Source organism: Filicampus tigris, chromosome 16 (genome assembly GCF_054856515.1).
Source record: "Filicampus tigris isolate MCC_2025a chromosome 16, RoL_Ftig_1.0, whole genome shotgun sequence".
Taxonomy (NCBI): domain Eukaryota; kingdom Metazoa; phylum Chordata; class Actinopteri; order Syngnathiformes; family Syngnathidae; genus Filicampus; species Filicampus tigris.
In genome coordinates, this window is record NC_141232.1 from 239,616 (window position 1) to 256,968 (window position 17,353).

Sequence of the window (17,353 nt, forward strand, 5' to 3'; positions counted from 1 at the left end):
TATCGCGGCACCGACTGCTAAGTCCCTCCTTTACAGTAGTTGGCGCTATGTACCACAAACCCCCCAATCCATGTTCATTAGGAGAAGAAGAATCGCCACTGAAACAGAGGAAGATTTGAATCTGAGTTGAGTCGCTTCAAGGATAGTCACAAACTATCTTTTGTCTAAGTCTCACCTCAGACAGACAGACAGAAATAAATACACAAATACAGACAGACAGACACACACACACACATACAGATATACATACAGACATACATACATGCATACAGACAGAGGGACAGACAAACAGACATAGATACATTACAATACAATACAGTACAATTTGATTTATTTAGCGCATTTCACAACAGCTACAGCTGTAACAAAGCACTTTATATACAACAAAAAAATCGCCATAATACAACAAGTAAAAGCAATAAATTAACACGAAACACTACACTACACTCGCAAAAAACGCCTTACTATATACCCTTACTACACATGGTCGGGGGTTTTTTTGCAAAAAAAACGCCTTACTATACATGGTCGTTTTTTTCACGAAAAAATGCCTTACTATATACCCTTACTTTACATGGTCGTTTTTTTCACGAAAAAACGGCCTTACTATACCCTTACTAACCCTTTTATTATACATGGTTGTTTTTTTCACCAAAAAAGCCTTACTATATATGGTTGTTTTATTTGATTTTTGCAAAAAAAAAAAAAAACACACCTTACTATACATGGTCATTTTTTGGCAAAAAGAATGCCTTACTATACACTTACTATACAGGGTAGGTTTTTTTTCCACAAAAAAGTTGCTGTTATTTGCGACGTATTATCAACGTGCATCATTAAGCTTCATTCCTCGAAGCAGCGGGTTGAAATGATTGTCCAGGACATGAGGCCCATTGCATTTGTGGAGGGTGCTCCTCATTGGACTTTATTTAAGAGTTATTTATTTTAATTAGTTATTCTTAATGCATAATTGAAAATGTGTTGTCAAATTGTTTTACATGTTGAGCATTGTTAATAAACTGCAAATTATATATACAGTACATAAATCTCATCTCATCAAATCAACATCTAGTATGTTCATTTCAACATTTGACTCTCCGATTTCAATTGATAAATCGAGAAACAAATGTATTGTTATAGTCTGTGGACCCCCTGCCTTGGCCTCCCCCTGGCCACACCCCTTGGTCTAGCAAGTCTAGCTCCGCCACTGAGTGCGACATGACAGCTGGACCTCCTCCAGGAGTGCCTGTGGTTAACTCTGTCATTTTCCCCTCAGATGCGGCTCGGCTTTTTGGGAAGTTACTTGGAGTCAGTCGGCTTCAAGGAGGACTGTTTGAAAGCAATGGTTGGATTGGTTGAGGTTTGGCTCCCGGCGCACTTTTAAATTATCCCCATTAAGGGCATTTGCAAGTAGACGTTGACGTTTGTGTGAACGTACTGGTGACCAACATGATTTGTGAGCATTTATTAGTCCATTTCAGGCCTTAGAATCAAATTAAACAGCAACACTGGTGAAAACTGTTTCGGATTTGTTTGTGACACACTGGCTCGTATTCAGGAGAATAACATACTTTGCCACACCATGTTATGATTGGACAAGCAGGATGAGCCTGCACACTTAACTCAAGCTAACTTTCAAGCCATGTTTATTTGAAGACACCAAGTTCCATTATGACATGAGAAGGCAGCACCTTAAAGATCCTGGCCGAAAATCATCAACATTTATTGAGCTAATTTAGCTATGTTCAAGTATTTATCTCGTTAGCTAGAATCATTGCTCATTACGCAGGTTATTGTACACATGGTTAGCTTGATTGCTTTTGTTTTGTTTTCATGGTGAAAAGTGGTTTACTTTAGTGTCAATAATATTTGTGTACTGACCAAGACACCGCTCAAGTTGTGATCGTGCTAGCGACATTTTAATGGTATCCCAGCAGAAAGTAAGGACCATTTCATGAGCTAATCGAGCTATGTTGATGTTTCATGTAGACAGCTGTGATCACCGTCAACGACATGGGTCACTGAACACTTGGAGCTTACTTATTGCTCTTTTTGACATTTAAAAGTTACATCAAGTGGTTTACTTTTGCATCAATATCATCTATGGACTAGCCACCAGGACACCTATCATGTTGTGTTAGTGTTAGCAAGAGTTTCCAGAAGTGCTTGTAAAAACCTCAGGAAAAACAGGAACTTAAAACTCGTTGTAAAAGTCACAGGATTCACAAAGGAGAAAAAAGACAGGCAGTATATAGTTATCAAATTGTGGGCGTTAGTACACCTCTTATGTTGTATTAGGATCAGCATGAGGCTGTTGTTCCTGTTACAATCTTAACATCAAGCTGAAATGTCGTTAAAGTGTTTATCGCTACATTCTGGCAAAAAATGCGCTGCTTCTTACATTAGCATAACATTCATTTGTGTTTTGCCGCGCTGGAGTTGCCATTAACGTGAAGACAAAAAATAAATAAAAAATCCATTCCTGTTGCTTTCAAACCGTAAATTGAGAGGTTTATTTATGATTTTTTTTTTTTTTTTTTTTTTTTTAATGTAACGCTTTGTTGAATAGAAAGTTCAGGCAACAGGGCCATGGCATGACATGGCATGACATTGCACTTTGCCCACCTCTTCATTTGGTCCCATGATTGTTTACTCGGCGGACAAAAGGCATGGCCGCCTGAGCTCATTATGGGATAGGCAGCGCTAATACACTGCCAAGGACTGCCCCATTTTCTGGGCCTGTTGACTTGGCAACGCAGCATCCAAGAGGGGTTAGGGGGAGGGGGGTTCTGGTTGGGTGTTTTTCAGGAGTTTGGGGAGGGTGGGTCACATGATGTCATCCCGTGGCACGGAGGGGGCCAATCAAAGCCTGAGAAAATGATGTCACCTTTTGTTGAGCGGCTCCATTGAGGACTATAGAGGTGCAGTGAATTGAGAGGTCATCTTTCCCTTGCAGTGTGTGTGTGTGGGGGGGGGGGGGGGGGGGGGGGGTGGCGTGTGCGTGTGTGTGTGTGCGTGTGTGTCCGGTGGGGGGAAGTGCATTGTGGTCATGCTAATGTTTAGGGGGGGGCCATAAAGATGTCATGAGGCTCAACTTTCAAAACATCAAGCCTTCAACCCCCCACTTTTTTTGGACCTCTTCCCCTCGGCAAATGTGATTGCTCGTACGAGCTGTGTGACATTTTGAATGACTTGTCACAAGACTGTCAAGTTCCAAAGTAAGCGCAAACAATAAGTAGCTTCTTTTGGAGGAGCAATTAACGTCTTAGCAACTGTGCCGTTCAAATATCACCCAGCGATTCCAATATAGACGATGCACTCCAATTATGTTACGAATCGTTCCAATTGCGACGCAATTCACTCCGTTTGAGCTCATTCATTCCCATGATAATACAATCAGAAGCAATAGAATTATTACAAAACAATACTTTCCAATTCCGATTATGATTCCAACTATGATACGATACACTCCAATTATGTTACGATTGACTGCAATGACAATATCATTAACTCCACTTATGACACGATTCCTTCCATTTACAATAACCTATGAAATTACAATACAATTTGATGGCGATAATGTTACGAGTCTCTCTGGTAACCATACAACTAAGTCTGATTACGATACGACTGCCTGAAATACGATACCATTCACTCCAATTACGGCACAAGTCACTATGACAAACGCCGATAAGCATTTACTCCAATACAATACAATTCTCTCCTATTACCAAAAAACGTACTCCAACTACAATACATTTACTCCTATTATATGATAGGATTCAAGATATCTTACAAAACGATACGTCCCAATTACGTTCAGATATGATATGACGCGGTTCACGTCAGTTCTACTGTATGTTCGTACTCCCCAATTACATTCTGATGAAATCCAGTGACAGTTATATGGCAACACCAAGGCCACGACACATCGCTGCTGTGACAAAACATACAGACCGCAGCTTGATTCCATTTTTACATAAATAGATTTTATTGCTACGGCTGCAAACAGAGAAAATATTTGAAATAGAGAGCACACCTGATATTTTACAAACAGAAGAGCTTGGGCAATAAATAGAATCCTTTTTTTAGTCGGCATCTGTCCCTCCCATTAAATTTCAATTAGAGATGGACAGTCAAATTGAATTTCAGGGAAAAAAAGGCCTTTTTCTTTTCACTTTTGATGTTTTGTGTTTGTAGTTTCGCCATAAGATGCCACCAATTTCGTAAGTTGTTTACTTTCAAATAAACAACTGAAATCAGCTTGTGTCCTTTTCACCTTTCTGTATAAAGTGTCCTACCAGAAGCCAAACATGTTTTTTCCTTTCCCCAAACCTTTTTTCTGGGATGAGGTGCTTATCTAACTTTCTCTTAGTATCTTTACAGCATGTAAATTCATTTTGACTTCCTTCCATGTCAGATGACACTTGGATTGACTTCATTTTCATTTCAGTCATCAGAGGATTCAGTTCAAATTGATTGGCAATGAAAAAGCTAAGCAAAGCGTGTGAGATTTTATATATATATATATATATATATATATATATATATATATATATATATATATATATATATATATATATATTTTTTTTTTTTTTTTTTTTGCAGAACTCTCCATCACCCGGCCTTGACCAGTCAACGTGGTAAATACTGGCTTGGGTCTCCGTACGAGAATGAAAATGAGGTCTGATTATTTTCCTTTGGCGGTTCCAGCGCTTGTTGATGTCTACTCTACCGGATGTGATAACGCAGTGGCTGTGACATCGACGGCTTTTGAGCGAGAGCATGAAAAGCAGATGTCTGCGCGGTGAAAATATTAATCCAGGCTCGGTGTAGAAGAAGTCAAACAATATGTCAGTCCGTCGCGGTCAGCGGCGGTAAACTTGTGGCGCATTCGCCGTCTTGGCTTCCCCTTTTTAGCTTGACTGATCTCTTTGATAATGTCTGAGAAATTGTATCCCCACCGCCGCCGCCCTGCTGCGTTTACGTCATCGCTTCTCCCGGTCCAAGACGCTGAAGCTGGAGCTGGATCTTGAGGGCGACGTTGTCAGTGATGGAGCGCGTGCTGTCGGACTCCTCGCCAGGAGAAAACATCTGCTGATGGCCGCACCGGTCCTGGCAGCGTCCAAAGTGGGATTTACTCTTGATCCTAGAAACATAATACAGAAACCAATGATTGACCGAGTCCAAAAAATGAGCACACAAGACTTATACAAAAAGAAAAAGAAAAAGAAAAAAACCCACACAAATCAAAGGTGGACTGCATGAAAAGACGAACAAACATCCAAAAGCAGAACAGATCATGTGCGATTGTTCCAACAAAGTGAATACAAATCAGTGGCCCTCCTCAAACCGCAACTCCAGTCCAGAATCGTACGGAAGATGTGATTGGTGATGGTTTTGAATCATATACTTAGTGGACTGGTCCTCCAATCGAAGTCTCTCGAGTGTCTGTAGGTATGAATCCAATTGCTTGAAGGATTGACTGTTTGCTCCAGTATGTGGCGATCTGTCCAGAGTCAACACCAACTCTTCCAATGGGCAGGGCTTGGCTCCAGGCCCCCTTAGGATCCTGGACAGGACTGGTGGTATAGTGATTGCATAGATGGATGATACTTTTGCTCTTTCTCAAGGGTAGACAGACTCTCTGTAAACTGAGGAGATTGCTGAGGACGAGCAATGGCAACTCGGAGCGAGAGCAGTTTAGGGGTCGGTGCCATGCCCGAGGGCACCTTGCAATCTTGAATAGATGATACTTTTACTTGAGTTCATTCTTCCGGTAGGCTTACCAAGAACTGGTCGGGGACGGATTTGGTTTTGGACCCTTGCTTAACCACACCACGGCCTGTCGCATTGGGATTCTAACTTCAACAACTAATCCCATCTTTGATCATTGATGATGTTGAAATCTTTGGTGCCAGGCATTTCAAGATGAACTTGACGGCCTTCGAACCTGGAACAAGATTGGTTGACCAGAACTGCCTCAAGTGAGGTAATACAAAGGGTAGTCACCCCACGCCCTGAATCCAAAGTTCTCAGTTAAACACTTTGGCCGGGACTGGCTTCTTTTGGCGGATTATGCGTTTGCTGCCCAGTTTGCTTCCCAAGAACTGCAGAGTTGCCCTTGAGCAAAGATCGGAACTTGAGGTGTTCTATACTTCTATTCGGCGTTCAGCACGTATGACTGCAGCTCTTTCTCGAAATGCCTGAAGAAACTTTAAATCTTGACTAGAAATGTACTGATACCCCGAGGAGCAATTCGCTCAAAATGTCAAGTGCAGTGTCTTTCTCAAGGGCCACCCAACAGTTCTTGGAAGGCAAACCATTTATCGGAGCATGAGGTAACGCAAGTAGGTGAAATGAAATTGAAACCCTGAAACCTAACCCTTTTCCGTGAACAAAATACAACTGAAATTGCTTTCCCAAAAACCAAGACTTACTGAAACTACATCTCGTGTTTGTGAAAATAACTATTGAAAATGTCCCTCATTTCCATCTTTGTCAAGTAATATCATAGATGAGTTGTCGGGCTTCATTTCAGATGTATTATTGATTTATTTTGGTGCTGCTGTACAGAAGGAAGGTCAGTTGTTTGACGATTATAGTTCGTTACTCAATATTGAGTGGCAAATTGTCCATATGCTGTATAAAATCAAAACGAAATTAAATTAGCCATTTTCGACAATATAAAAACAAACAAACAAACCTGCTCTCAGGACGAATTAAAAGCAAATGAATTTCAGAATGCAAAAGGTCGTGAAGCCTGCTGCGGTCTGCATGTTTCCCACTCAGCCTCACTTTGCGTTTCCATTTGGGGCCCTTTTGTGGCCTCGTGGGTTTCCCCTCGGCCCCGACGCCTCATCATTTGGAGCCCGGCCAGCCGAACAGCATCAGCACGCGCAATCGCGTCCCAACCTGCCTCGCGGTCTCGGCATGCCGGCGGACGCCCAGGGGCCGGCCCCTATCGCCCTCCCTCATCAAGCAATCTCCTGTACTTGTTTGCGGGCGTCTTGCCACGCTCACACAGTTTTTTGGCCTATATTTATCCACAGCGCCGAGTAGGAAAGGGGAAAGAAAACAACAACAGCCAAAAAGAAAAAAAAAATTGCCTTGGAGCGCGTCCACATCTACTGTGAGTGGCGCACGTATACAGCGCGCCCTCCATGACACGTCATCCCTTCCCATGACGTGTCATTGGAAGGTGCTTTGAAGGTCACTGGCGCTGCGGTGGGCAATGGCGCCGTATCTCCATCAAGTTCCGTGGAGCGTTTGAAGGCGATACGCATTCTTGGCGGTGCTGTCATGACTTGAACTTTCATAGCATCCCGCTGAGGCCAAGTTGCGCGCTATCGGTGGGATCGTCCGGTGAGCGCTTGTTTGCGCTAAAAAGGTCCATTTATATGAGCAGCCGGCGGCGTGCCATGAGAATGCTGCCTGCAGATGACACATTGAAATTACCTGGGGAAGTCTTTGTCTCCGGCTCGGGTTCGCTCAGCCGAAAGCATCTGAAAATGGGAGAAAGCACAGATGAAATATGGCATCTGTTCCAACAAATCGACGTTCATACTTTTCAGCCAGCTTGCTAACTTGAAGCCCTTAAAACCATATTTTGAGATGCAAATCCTGTTTTGAAAGCTTGCCTCTTGTTTGACGCACATTGAAGCTTGTAAACCTAAAACTCGACTTTGGAACCCTAATCGAGTTTGAAAAACCTAAACCAAATCCCAGTTTAAAAGTCTACTTAGAATCTCTAGCCCTGGCCTGAAACCGTACTTTGGAACCCAAACACTGTTTTGAAATCCTAACCTGAAACTTTATAACCCTTTGTCACCCAAATCCTGCCTCTGGTCTAGTTTACAGCCCTAACACAAGCTTGAAACCTGACTTTGAAAACCTACTGCTGTCCTGAAACCACAATTTCAAATATTGTAACTCCCCTTTAAAGCCCGAAACCAGGTTTGAAATTAGGGATGGGAGCGTCACGATCGCAGGTATCGGTATTGGGCCAATACTTATGTCGTAAAATAGTCTTATTTTAAGGTGTCGGGTACTCATGGAGGACATCGATAGCAGCCACCGAAACTTGAAGGGGAAGTCAACCCAACCTTTTTTCTTTACAAGGATATGTTCTGTGCAGTCGAAACACGGCATTCTGATTAGTCAACCCCCAGAAATTCTTTGCAATAATATGTTCCATGCGCCTTCACTTAGTGTAAACATGGCATTGTGATGAATATTGCATTGGCGGAATACGAGTAAAGCAGTAAAATCCACCCGTTTTGGTCCATCTCAGGGGGCGGCCATTTTGCCACTTGCTGTCGACTGAAAATCACATCACAGTTGTTCGGATAACAACCAGTCACGGCTCAGCTTCTGAAAACAAGTGAGTCACGATGGGTCATTACCTGAGCAACTGTGATGTCATTTCCCGTCGAGAGCAAGCAACGAATGGCCGCCCCCTGAGATGACTAAAAACAGGTGGATTTTGCCGCTTAACTCATATTTCACAAACGCAATATTCATCAGAATGCCATGTTTACACTCATGAAGGCGCATAGAACATAGTTTTGGAAAGATTTATCGGGGGCTGAATTTTTCTCGAAGGAAACAAAAAAAAATCAAAATCCCAATCCGACACTGAGTAAATCCTCCTTGGCAGTAGTTGGCGCTATGCTGCAGCGGTTTGACACAATGGCGATTCATCATCTGCGTCAGAAAGAAAGGTCTTTGTTCGCAATTTTTTTTCACCTTGTGTCAATTAGAATGAAATGTTATAAAAGCACAGGAGGTATTATCACTCGGCATCGGTGAGTATTCAGAGAGTGAACACCAGTACTGGTATCAGTCGGGAAAAAGTGGTGTCAAACATCCCTTCTTGAAATCCCAATTGTAACTCCCCACTTGACGCAACTTACAACTCCTGACCCAGGTTCGATAGCCTAATTTCAAAGCCTAAGCCAAGTTGGGAAGCCGACTCGCTGGGAAACACCGGCCGCTCGCTCCAGCCGGCCACCCCGCCCGGCCACCCCGCCCGTCCAGCCGGTCGCTCGCTTTCGGAGACTTTTGCTGCACCCAATCAGGCTTTACACTAACCACATGGCTCCTACTTTGCCGGGCCTCTTCACGGACCATTGCACAAGTCGAGTCTCCAGGAGTGACATACGGGAGATCACGTCCAGGCCTAAACGTGAAGCTCGGGTTTCACTGGAGTTGGGCTGGGGAGCAGTCGGGCAAGGGTCCTTTGCGTCTGCGCAGCCTTCCAACGCATCTGTTGTGTGGTGGCTTGGCTTCATTTGGGAGGGGGGAATTCAACCGCTTCAAGAACCGCTTCAAGTCAATATTGGATTGAGAATTTGCAAGTTTGTCCAAGCAGACCTGTTTCGGAACCAAACTACCAGCTTTGGACTGGCGTCGGCTCGCTCAGCCGTTCACAAACTGCTTTTCATTCCCACTGTCCCAGAGCCGTTTCCGTGGGCACAAGTGCACCGTTTGCCAGGGAAACAAAGACTCAATTCAACAACTTTCTCTTTGAGCGGATAATGACAAGGAAAAAGCATCACCTTTGTTTGAAACCCCAACTTGGACTTCAACTCCTAATTTGGAACCCGAAATCTTTCCAAACATGCTCCCTAACCCTAACCCACCTTCCCGCAAACCACACTTTGAAACCCAAATCCAGACTTCCAACAAACCCTGATTTGAAAACATATGCACCATGAAACCCTATCCCTGAGTTTGAACACTAGCTTGCAACCTAGTTTGAAATCAAATCGCAAAGTTGAAAGCCTGACCTTAGTTTGCAGCCCTCACGCAGGCTTTAAAGCCCACCCCAGGCTTGGAACTCCAACTTGGAACTGATGCTGACTTATAACCCCGATTGTAAAATCGAATCCTGGCTTGAAACCTTAACTAAGGGTTGAAAAACTCATTTGAAATTTGTACCGTCGTCTGAAATCCTAAGCAAGGCTTGAAAGACAAATCTGAAACTCAAACCCTGTCTGGAACCCTAACCCTTGTTTGAAACCCCACAGCCCCTCTCCCACTGAGTGGCGAACAATTGCAAGTGTTTGTGAAGGCGGCAAAATGTGCGTTCACGCCAGAGTTCGTTCAAGGTCACAAATGTTCGCAAACCGAAGACAGGTTTAAAACTTTAACTAGTAACCCTGGGATCGCAGTCTTCAACCGTAAGGCATGGATTAAAAGCCAAATTTGAAACCTGATTTGAATCGCTAAGCCTTCTTTAAAATCCTACTTTGAAAGCCCCACAGGAGCATGCGTGAAACTTTCTGGAATACACTGGCTCGTCATCTCTCCCCACCGGCCTTTTTTCAAATACTTTCACCTGGCCAAGGTCACCGCGGGTGGCTGTGAGCTGGACCCCTTTCTTTTCTATCCTCTGTCACATTGCTGATGACGAGGCAAATGAGTTATCATGTGGATCAGCGGGAGCTTGAAGCCGCATGCCGTTCGGCTTAGTCCCCCAAGATGAGATCATGCTTCCGGGGCTGCTCGGGTCTTGATTAGCTCGGGGGTAGGGGCTCTTTTTCTAATAACGTACACCCCTTTGTGTGGCCAGATGAACGCCTTATGAAAAACCGTCCCCCGCCGACACGACCGATGGGATCGGAGCCCTCCCGCCCGACGGATCGTCTCGCCGCTGATTTGTCCAAGACCAGGCAAGTGCAGTCGCCTGCGGGTCGAATGCGACTCTGGGCACACTCGTGCCGGAAGCCAATGGACAAATGTTGCCTCCTGCAGGCATCCTCTTGAACGCTTGTGTGTTTCATGACCGCGGCCCAGACGCACTTTACAAACCCAAGGCCCGCTTGCCTTCTTGGTCTTTGCCGTCAACTACACAAGTATGAGATTGGGAAATGAAGTCGAAAAGTGCGAGTGAGGGTGAAGAACTGCCTTGTCCAACATAGTCAGAAGGGACGGAGTGCGTCAGGCCTGCTTTCAAGCGGCGCTTGGCTGCCATTCGGTGCGCTCGGCAATGGAATGAGCCACTCGCTGCAACTTGTTCAGTGTTGTATTTGGCAGGAATGCAAAAGACAGATGATGCGCAAATTATTCACCTTAAGTGACGGGGGAAACAGATTTGTTCTGTTTTGAGCGGTGCTCACTTAACATTCCTCTTGTTTTTGCAGTTGTGTCAAATTTCAATTAACCACAAGGTTAGGTTTGGTGGAATGTGACAAAGACAATACGCAAATTGTAATCTCAATAATACATTTTTTTTTTTTAATGAATGATTCGCAATCTAACCCAGCCTTGAAACCTGACTTTGAAAGTCTGTCTTGAAACTCGACTTTGGAACCCCAATCATGTTTTCAAACGCTCATTTGTTTTCAAACTGTAACTTTAAAACCAAACCCTGGATTGAAATCCTCCTTGGAAACCTTAATGCTGGCTTGAAATTTGAACTTGAAACAAAAAAGACCTAACCCTGGATTGAGGCCAAACCCTAACATGGGCTGAAAACCCTAACTCAAAACCTTAACCGTGGCTGAAACTCCAACCTTGTCTCGATACTTGACTCTGACAAACTAAGCGTGGCTTTAAAGCCTAACTTTTAAAGACTATCCCGGGCTCAAACCTCTTGAGTGGGAAGCCAAACTCTAACTTGAAACACTAACCTTAACTTGAAACCCTAACCCTAGGTCATGACCCTGACTTGAACCCCTGACCCTGGCTTGAGACCCTAACCTTGTCTTGAAGCTATGCTCTCTATGGCTGATCTAACTTGAAATCATGGCCCGTGGTCTCGAAAACAAATGTTTTTCAGCTCAAATAACCGATCAGCCGGCCCATCCCGACTGGGCAAACCTTTCACTGCAAAGCCGAACATCCGTTCTGCAATTAACGTTCTTGTTCGGTTGTTCAAGAGCCCTGAGTGACCGTGTAAAAACCTTGCCGCCGATTGAACTTAATCAAATCCAGACCACGGGAGGAAGTACAAGTCGTCCCCCGATGAGACTTAAACGAGGCTCAGCGCCGCTAATCAGAAAGCCATTCGACAACATCAGCACTAATCAACAAGCAAAAATTGAAGTGGTTATCTATCAATTTAGAAAAACAATCACTGCAGTCTCTGCCGTCTTTGTGATTCAGAAAATCCTAAACATAGAATGCGGCGGCCCTGGACGTCAGAGTGTTTTTACCCCATGACAGTGACCGGTCAGGATCCTGTCGGGAAGCTCAACTCAAGTTCAACTCAAAGGAATGGGTGCGGGTAGTTTTGGGGGTCAGTCTCCCTTGACAGAGACACCTGAGATGACCGGCGATGGAAAAGCGGCGAAGAAGCAGCAGGACGGTGCCCTGACTGCATCCGTGGATGCTCGGATGAAAGGGCAGGAGAGGGCGGCGGAGCGGTGGGGAGCAATCTGGCTAAAGCACATGAGCTAGTTTTACACACAGCAAAAATGCCTTTCCGGGTTGTCAACTTTAGTGAAACAGCGCCCGCCCGCCCAACTTGTTCAGGATCCACGGACACCGTGAACAAGGCCACCTTCTCAATCCTCCACTTGACGTTCCAAATAGGGTTTCCAGTCAGATAAAGAGTTCACGTCCACAACGCGGGGGGTCAAACAAAGCTCGGCACAGTATCTTCGTCTGGGGTGCATTTCCTGCCCTCGGGCTGGGCGTTTGTCTACATACATGGCTTTGCGTTATGCATGTCATCCCCGAACAGCAGAAAAACGGCACAATTTATGGAAGCTCGGCGTCAAAACTGCACATCTGGACAAATTCCTCATGGGGGATTATGGTGGGTTAGGATGCAGCTCTGAATGTAATTCTCTGAGCAAGAAGCAGATATGTGCAATCGTCGGTGTCGACTCCGGTCCAAATTTCAGTTTGGAATGGAAATTTAAGAGGATAATAAAATTACAGCGAGTACAAATTACAATGCCCTCCCCAGCCTCTGGTGGAAAAAAAAAAAAAGAAAACCAAGTGCCAAATTTTACAAGCTGACAAGTGAAGTGACAGTTATATTGTGCAACAACAGCGGAGGGTTATTATCTTGTCTGCAAGAAGATGACGGCGATGGATTGTCTGTCATTCTTTTTTCCCTTGAAGGCCGTCGAGAGGTAGCGAGCGGTGTTGCCCACGGGAGCTGTGAAATGTTAGTTTTGGAGTCAAGGTAAACAGCCTCTCCCCCATGGTGGGCCTGTACCCTGCACAGAGTAAGCACATGTTTCCCATTGTGGTTTAAAGGGGAGAGAGGGGCTTGGGGGGCGGGCGGATTAAAGTGTAGCGCGAGCCAGAGCCACAGTCATATACACCCCATGGTGGGATCACAGTAGTGCTCGGTCGGAATTGGAGGCCGCATGGGGACAAGCCTTTCCTGGAGCTATCTGACCCGACCCCTGGCCGGGGGCGGGGCGGGGCGGGGCGGGCCGGTCCGGCGGACGTGTTAGCTCACTGACAGATCCACCTAAGGATTGGCAAAAGCATGAGCTTTCTTTTCCACAAACCTTCCGAGCAAGACAGATCATCTTCTGGACTGGAAATTGACCAGAACAGGCTGATGCACGTGATCAGATGTCTTGGGACTGGGTGAAGCAGCATGTGGCTAGGCGGCCAAGTCCAATTTTGCTTTTGCTGTTCCATAGCTAAATCATTATGGTCATGAGGTTTCACATTAGTATAAAGTAGCACTGCGTTTATATTGCACTTCATAAAAACATACGATCATGACCTCATAAAACACAATTAAAAACAATTTGACAGTTTTGGAACACTACATCAATTGAAGGACATACAGCTGCTCTTTCTGGTGATCCCACCTTGGCCAGCTGGGAGCAATACAAGACAGACAGACACACTGTCCATCGAAACATCAGCTCATCAGTACGGCACTAACAATAGTTATGCTTTGCAAAGGACAGCGTATTCGACTGTGAGTACTGTTACATTGTGCGTCGACGTGTAACATTTACATATGTTTCTCTATCCGTTGCTTAAAGGGTTACAGCATCCCAAGGCTTTAGCATTAAGCTAGCACAGTGAAAGACTACGTGGAGTACGTGGTCGCTCGGTGACAGTCTTTTTATTGTTGTTTTATTTTGACAGTAAACTTCAACCGGGAGTGGAAATATACAGCTTGAAGCCTCTTTTTTGAACAATTGCTCACCATTTGCCGAATGAAACTGAGTTCACTCAAGTCTGCACTCAAAAGTCAAAGCAATAATGAATAAATGTGTATACATACATACATATCTGAAAGATGGCTCACATCTTGAAAAACGCAAGTCGCTCGTATCTCAAGACACCGCTGTTTAGGAAAATAAAGTAAGTACAGATAACTCTTGTTAATAAAGAAAATACTGCCACAACATCTTGCAAAATGACAGGAGTCAGCCGTCGACAAAGACGGAGACCAAAAGCAAAACTTCTGGCTTTAGGCTGGCAAAATGTGAGCTCCGCACAACCAGCTACCCCCCCTCCACGCCCCCAAACTGGGACCTCCGAGTGCAATTGGCCACATGCAGGTAAGCACAGAGGACAGTTTTTAAGGCAAGAGACTGTGACTGTGCAGCCAATTAAAGGACAATTTAAAAAAGGCAAATAGTGCAACGGGCCATTGAGGAAGCTACGCATAGTCAAGCATATCTGCATTTACCACAAGCTGCCAATTAAGCAGCACCCCATGACACTCAGCTGTGACCACTTCAGCTTTAAAGACCACAGAGAAAATTCTTTCTGGACTGTGTAAAGAAAAAAATAACAATAAAATTAGAAAAGAGACAGGGGGTTAAGGGTGTGGAAACATTCCGTTTGACTGGAGCTAGTTTACGGCTAGTCGATCTAAATTTGGCGATAACAAATTGTTAAAAACGGATGAGATGCCTCCATGGGTGTTTGTGCAAATGCGTTCATTCAATAGCGTCATGCTAATTGTTTGTTCCGATTCATGTCAGCTCCAAATAATTCAAAGGAAGGCCTTTGCAGTTTCTTCAATGTAGGTGACTCTTGGACAAGCGCCTAAGAACAAACCAACAAAAGAAGCTGTGAGTGCCTGCAATGGGTGGAGAAAGGTGGAATGAGCAACACATGAAGGCTAATCCCGTCAAGGATTAAGAATAGGCAAATATCAGCCATGATAAACAAATGACTAACATTCGCAGTATGTGTGGCTACGCGCCGCAGGGCTCCAAGAGACCCCGACAGGGTCTGGATCCAATCCCGCACTGTTTATCAGTGCGAGTAGACGCCACCACTTGGGAAACACTCTGGGGACCAGGTCCGAAACCCAGAAAATCCATCAGTGCAACTCCGTTCCGAAAGCTCCCGGGGGCCAAACGGTACATCGACAAACCCATCATTGGTTAAGTAGGTTTACCCGTGTTTTGAACAAAGTTCAGAAAAAGGTTTCACTACTTTCCGAAACGAAAGCATAAGCGGCAGAAGGAGCAGAAGCGAATACGCATGGAGCCATCAATCACGCACACATTTTGTAATCACACTTTTGGGGCCAAGCCGCAAAGTCTCGCAAGGCTGCAACTCAAGAGTCAATAAGAAAACCACCGGATCAGGACTGCGGGACCACGTGCAACACTTATTTACATTACAAATCAACACTAGAAGAGTTGCGCACTTTGGCATCCGTGGCTAAATGTTGATTGTTTGTGTGCTGTATATCTCGGCAAGGCGGTGACTGCGGAAAGCTGATGATAGACAATGTTGAACTTGTAGCGTTAACAGACGCATTGCGTGTCCGCATCTGGGTGGTTTAGGGTGTTCGGTAACTACGACAACATGGATTTATAATACGGCGCTCGTGAAGTTGGACCACCCTTCCGTTTGCAAATGTTCCTTTTTCTGGTTCTGTCTCATGCCAATAAGCCCGCTCCCTGAACTCCTGAGGCCGGCGCAATGCCAAGCCTTCGCTACCATGACGGCCGAGTGCCCAAGCGGTGGCGTTGCGTCGCCGGCCGTCGCTTAAAAACGGTGGCTCTTCTCCGAGCCAAGCTGTCCAGTCACTGACGGGGAAACTTGGCAGCGGACAAAATATCCTCTTTCCTGTTTCATTTCATACTTGATGGGTGGAGAGGTAGTTCAGACAGCCTAATACTTGTATACAAACAAGATCAAGTTTACCGATCCATCCATTTCTGAAAGCGCTTCTCCTCATTGGGGTGACAGGTGAGCTGGGGCCTATCCCAGCTGCTGGGTACACCTTGGACTGGTCGGCAGACAATCGCAGGGTACATATAGACAAACGGCCACACAAACCTTTTGAGAATGGGGAGCACACGGGAGAACACGCAAATGCCACACACTCGGACCCCGTTGAAAAGTCACATTTCCATTCCGATACCCCCCGCCTCTCCCTTGACTTCTAAAGGCCTCGGCACGACCGCATGTGCGATGTGCCGAGCGATGCATTTCTGCGCCAGCTATTTTGTTCCACTCCAGCGTTCGGATTCAGCATGATAAAAAAGCCGAGACGACGACGCGACGTTTCGCCTTCTACGGCTGTCTGGCCCGCAATGCTTTGCCCGCTGAGTTGAGAACGCCGCCGAGCCTGAAGGACTTTCGCCGCACAAAAGCCATCTGGAGTGCGACTTGGCCACAAAATAACTCTTTCAATGTGCACTCTGCGTGGCTCAGACTCGCAGGGGAGCGCCGGGGTTGCCGCCACCGTCACCAACACATGCTGGACCTTTCTCCTCCATCTGCCCCCTCTCACCCCCACCTCTAATCCCGACCTACACGACTGACTCGGCCTTAAAGCCCCACACGCCAAGAAGCTCTGGCGAGACCACCTGCTCTTCAAACTAAATTGCACTCAGCCAGGGTGATGGGGGAATGGAGAAAATGAAAATGGAGGTGTCGGGGTAAAAAAATAAATAAAAAATACACGTCTGTGATCTTGGCAAACAAAAGAACAAATTGCGTCTCAACGCCACGGCATCCGAGGGTCAAAATCGGCGTCGGCTCCCACTCGGCTCTGTTTGGATGTGAGCCTGTCGATAAAGCTTCCATCAGTGCCGGCAAGAGTCTACCTCGTAGCCTTTCATCTTCTAGCTTCTTTTGTATTGCGCCGCACTTGTTGGTCTGTTGTCTCGCTCCCCCATCGGACCACAATTGACTGTTATTATTACGAGCAGCATTATCTCCATGAATGCCACAGGTCCGAGCACTTTTTGTAAGTCGGAGTCGGGGCACAACTGCAGGCAATTTCCCACCCGAGATAAAAGCTCAGCGGTGAGGCTGTACACCAGCCAGACAGCGTCGTCCCTCCTCGTCTCAGAGAGAGGTAGCGCCGACGCGGCTTTCATCATGGCCCATTTTGGCTTTCGTCAGAACAGAGATATTATTTGGGCCCGAGCAGAGGGCTCTCTTGGGA

At 45.6% G+C, this 17,353-nt stretch overlaps 1 protein-coding gene across 2 annotated transcripts in view; it reads right to left on the reverse strand.

The window, feature by feature from the left end:
- Window positions 1-314: 314 nt before the first annotated feature.
- The window catches only part of LOC147133881 (uncharacterized), a 59,519-nt gene continuing 42,480 nt past the window's right edge, over window positions 315-17,353 (reverse strand). For both annotated transcript variants that reach the window (XM_086056341.1, XM_086056342.1), the window contains 2 exons: window positions 7,459-7,505; window positions 315-5,149 (listed from right to left, as the gene is read on the reverse strand). In XM_086056341.1, coding sequence (XP_085912467.1) covers window positions 7,492-7,505 — 14 coding nt within the window. In that variant the 3' untranslated portion in view covers window positions 315-5,149; window positions 7,459-7,491. The remainder of the gene's footprint in view (window positions 5,150-7,458; window positions 7,506-17,353) is intronic.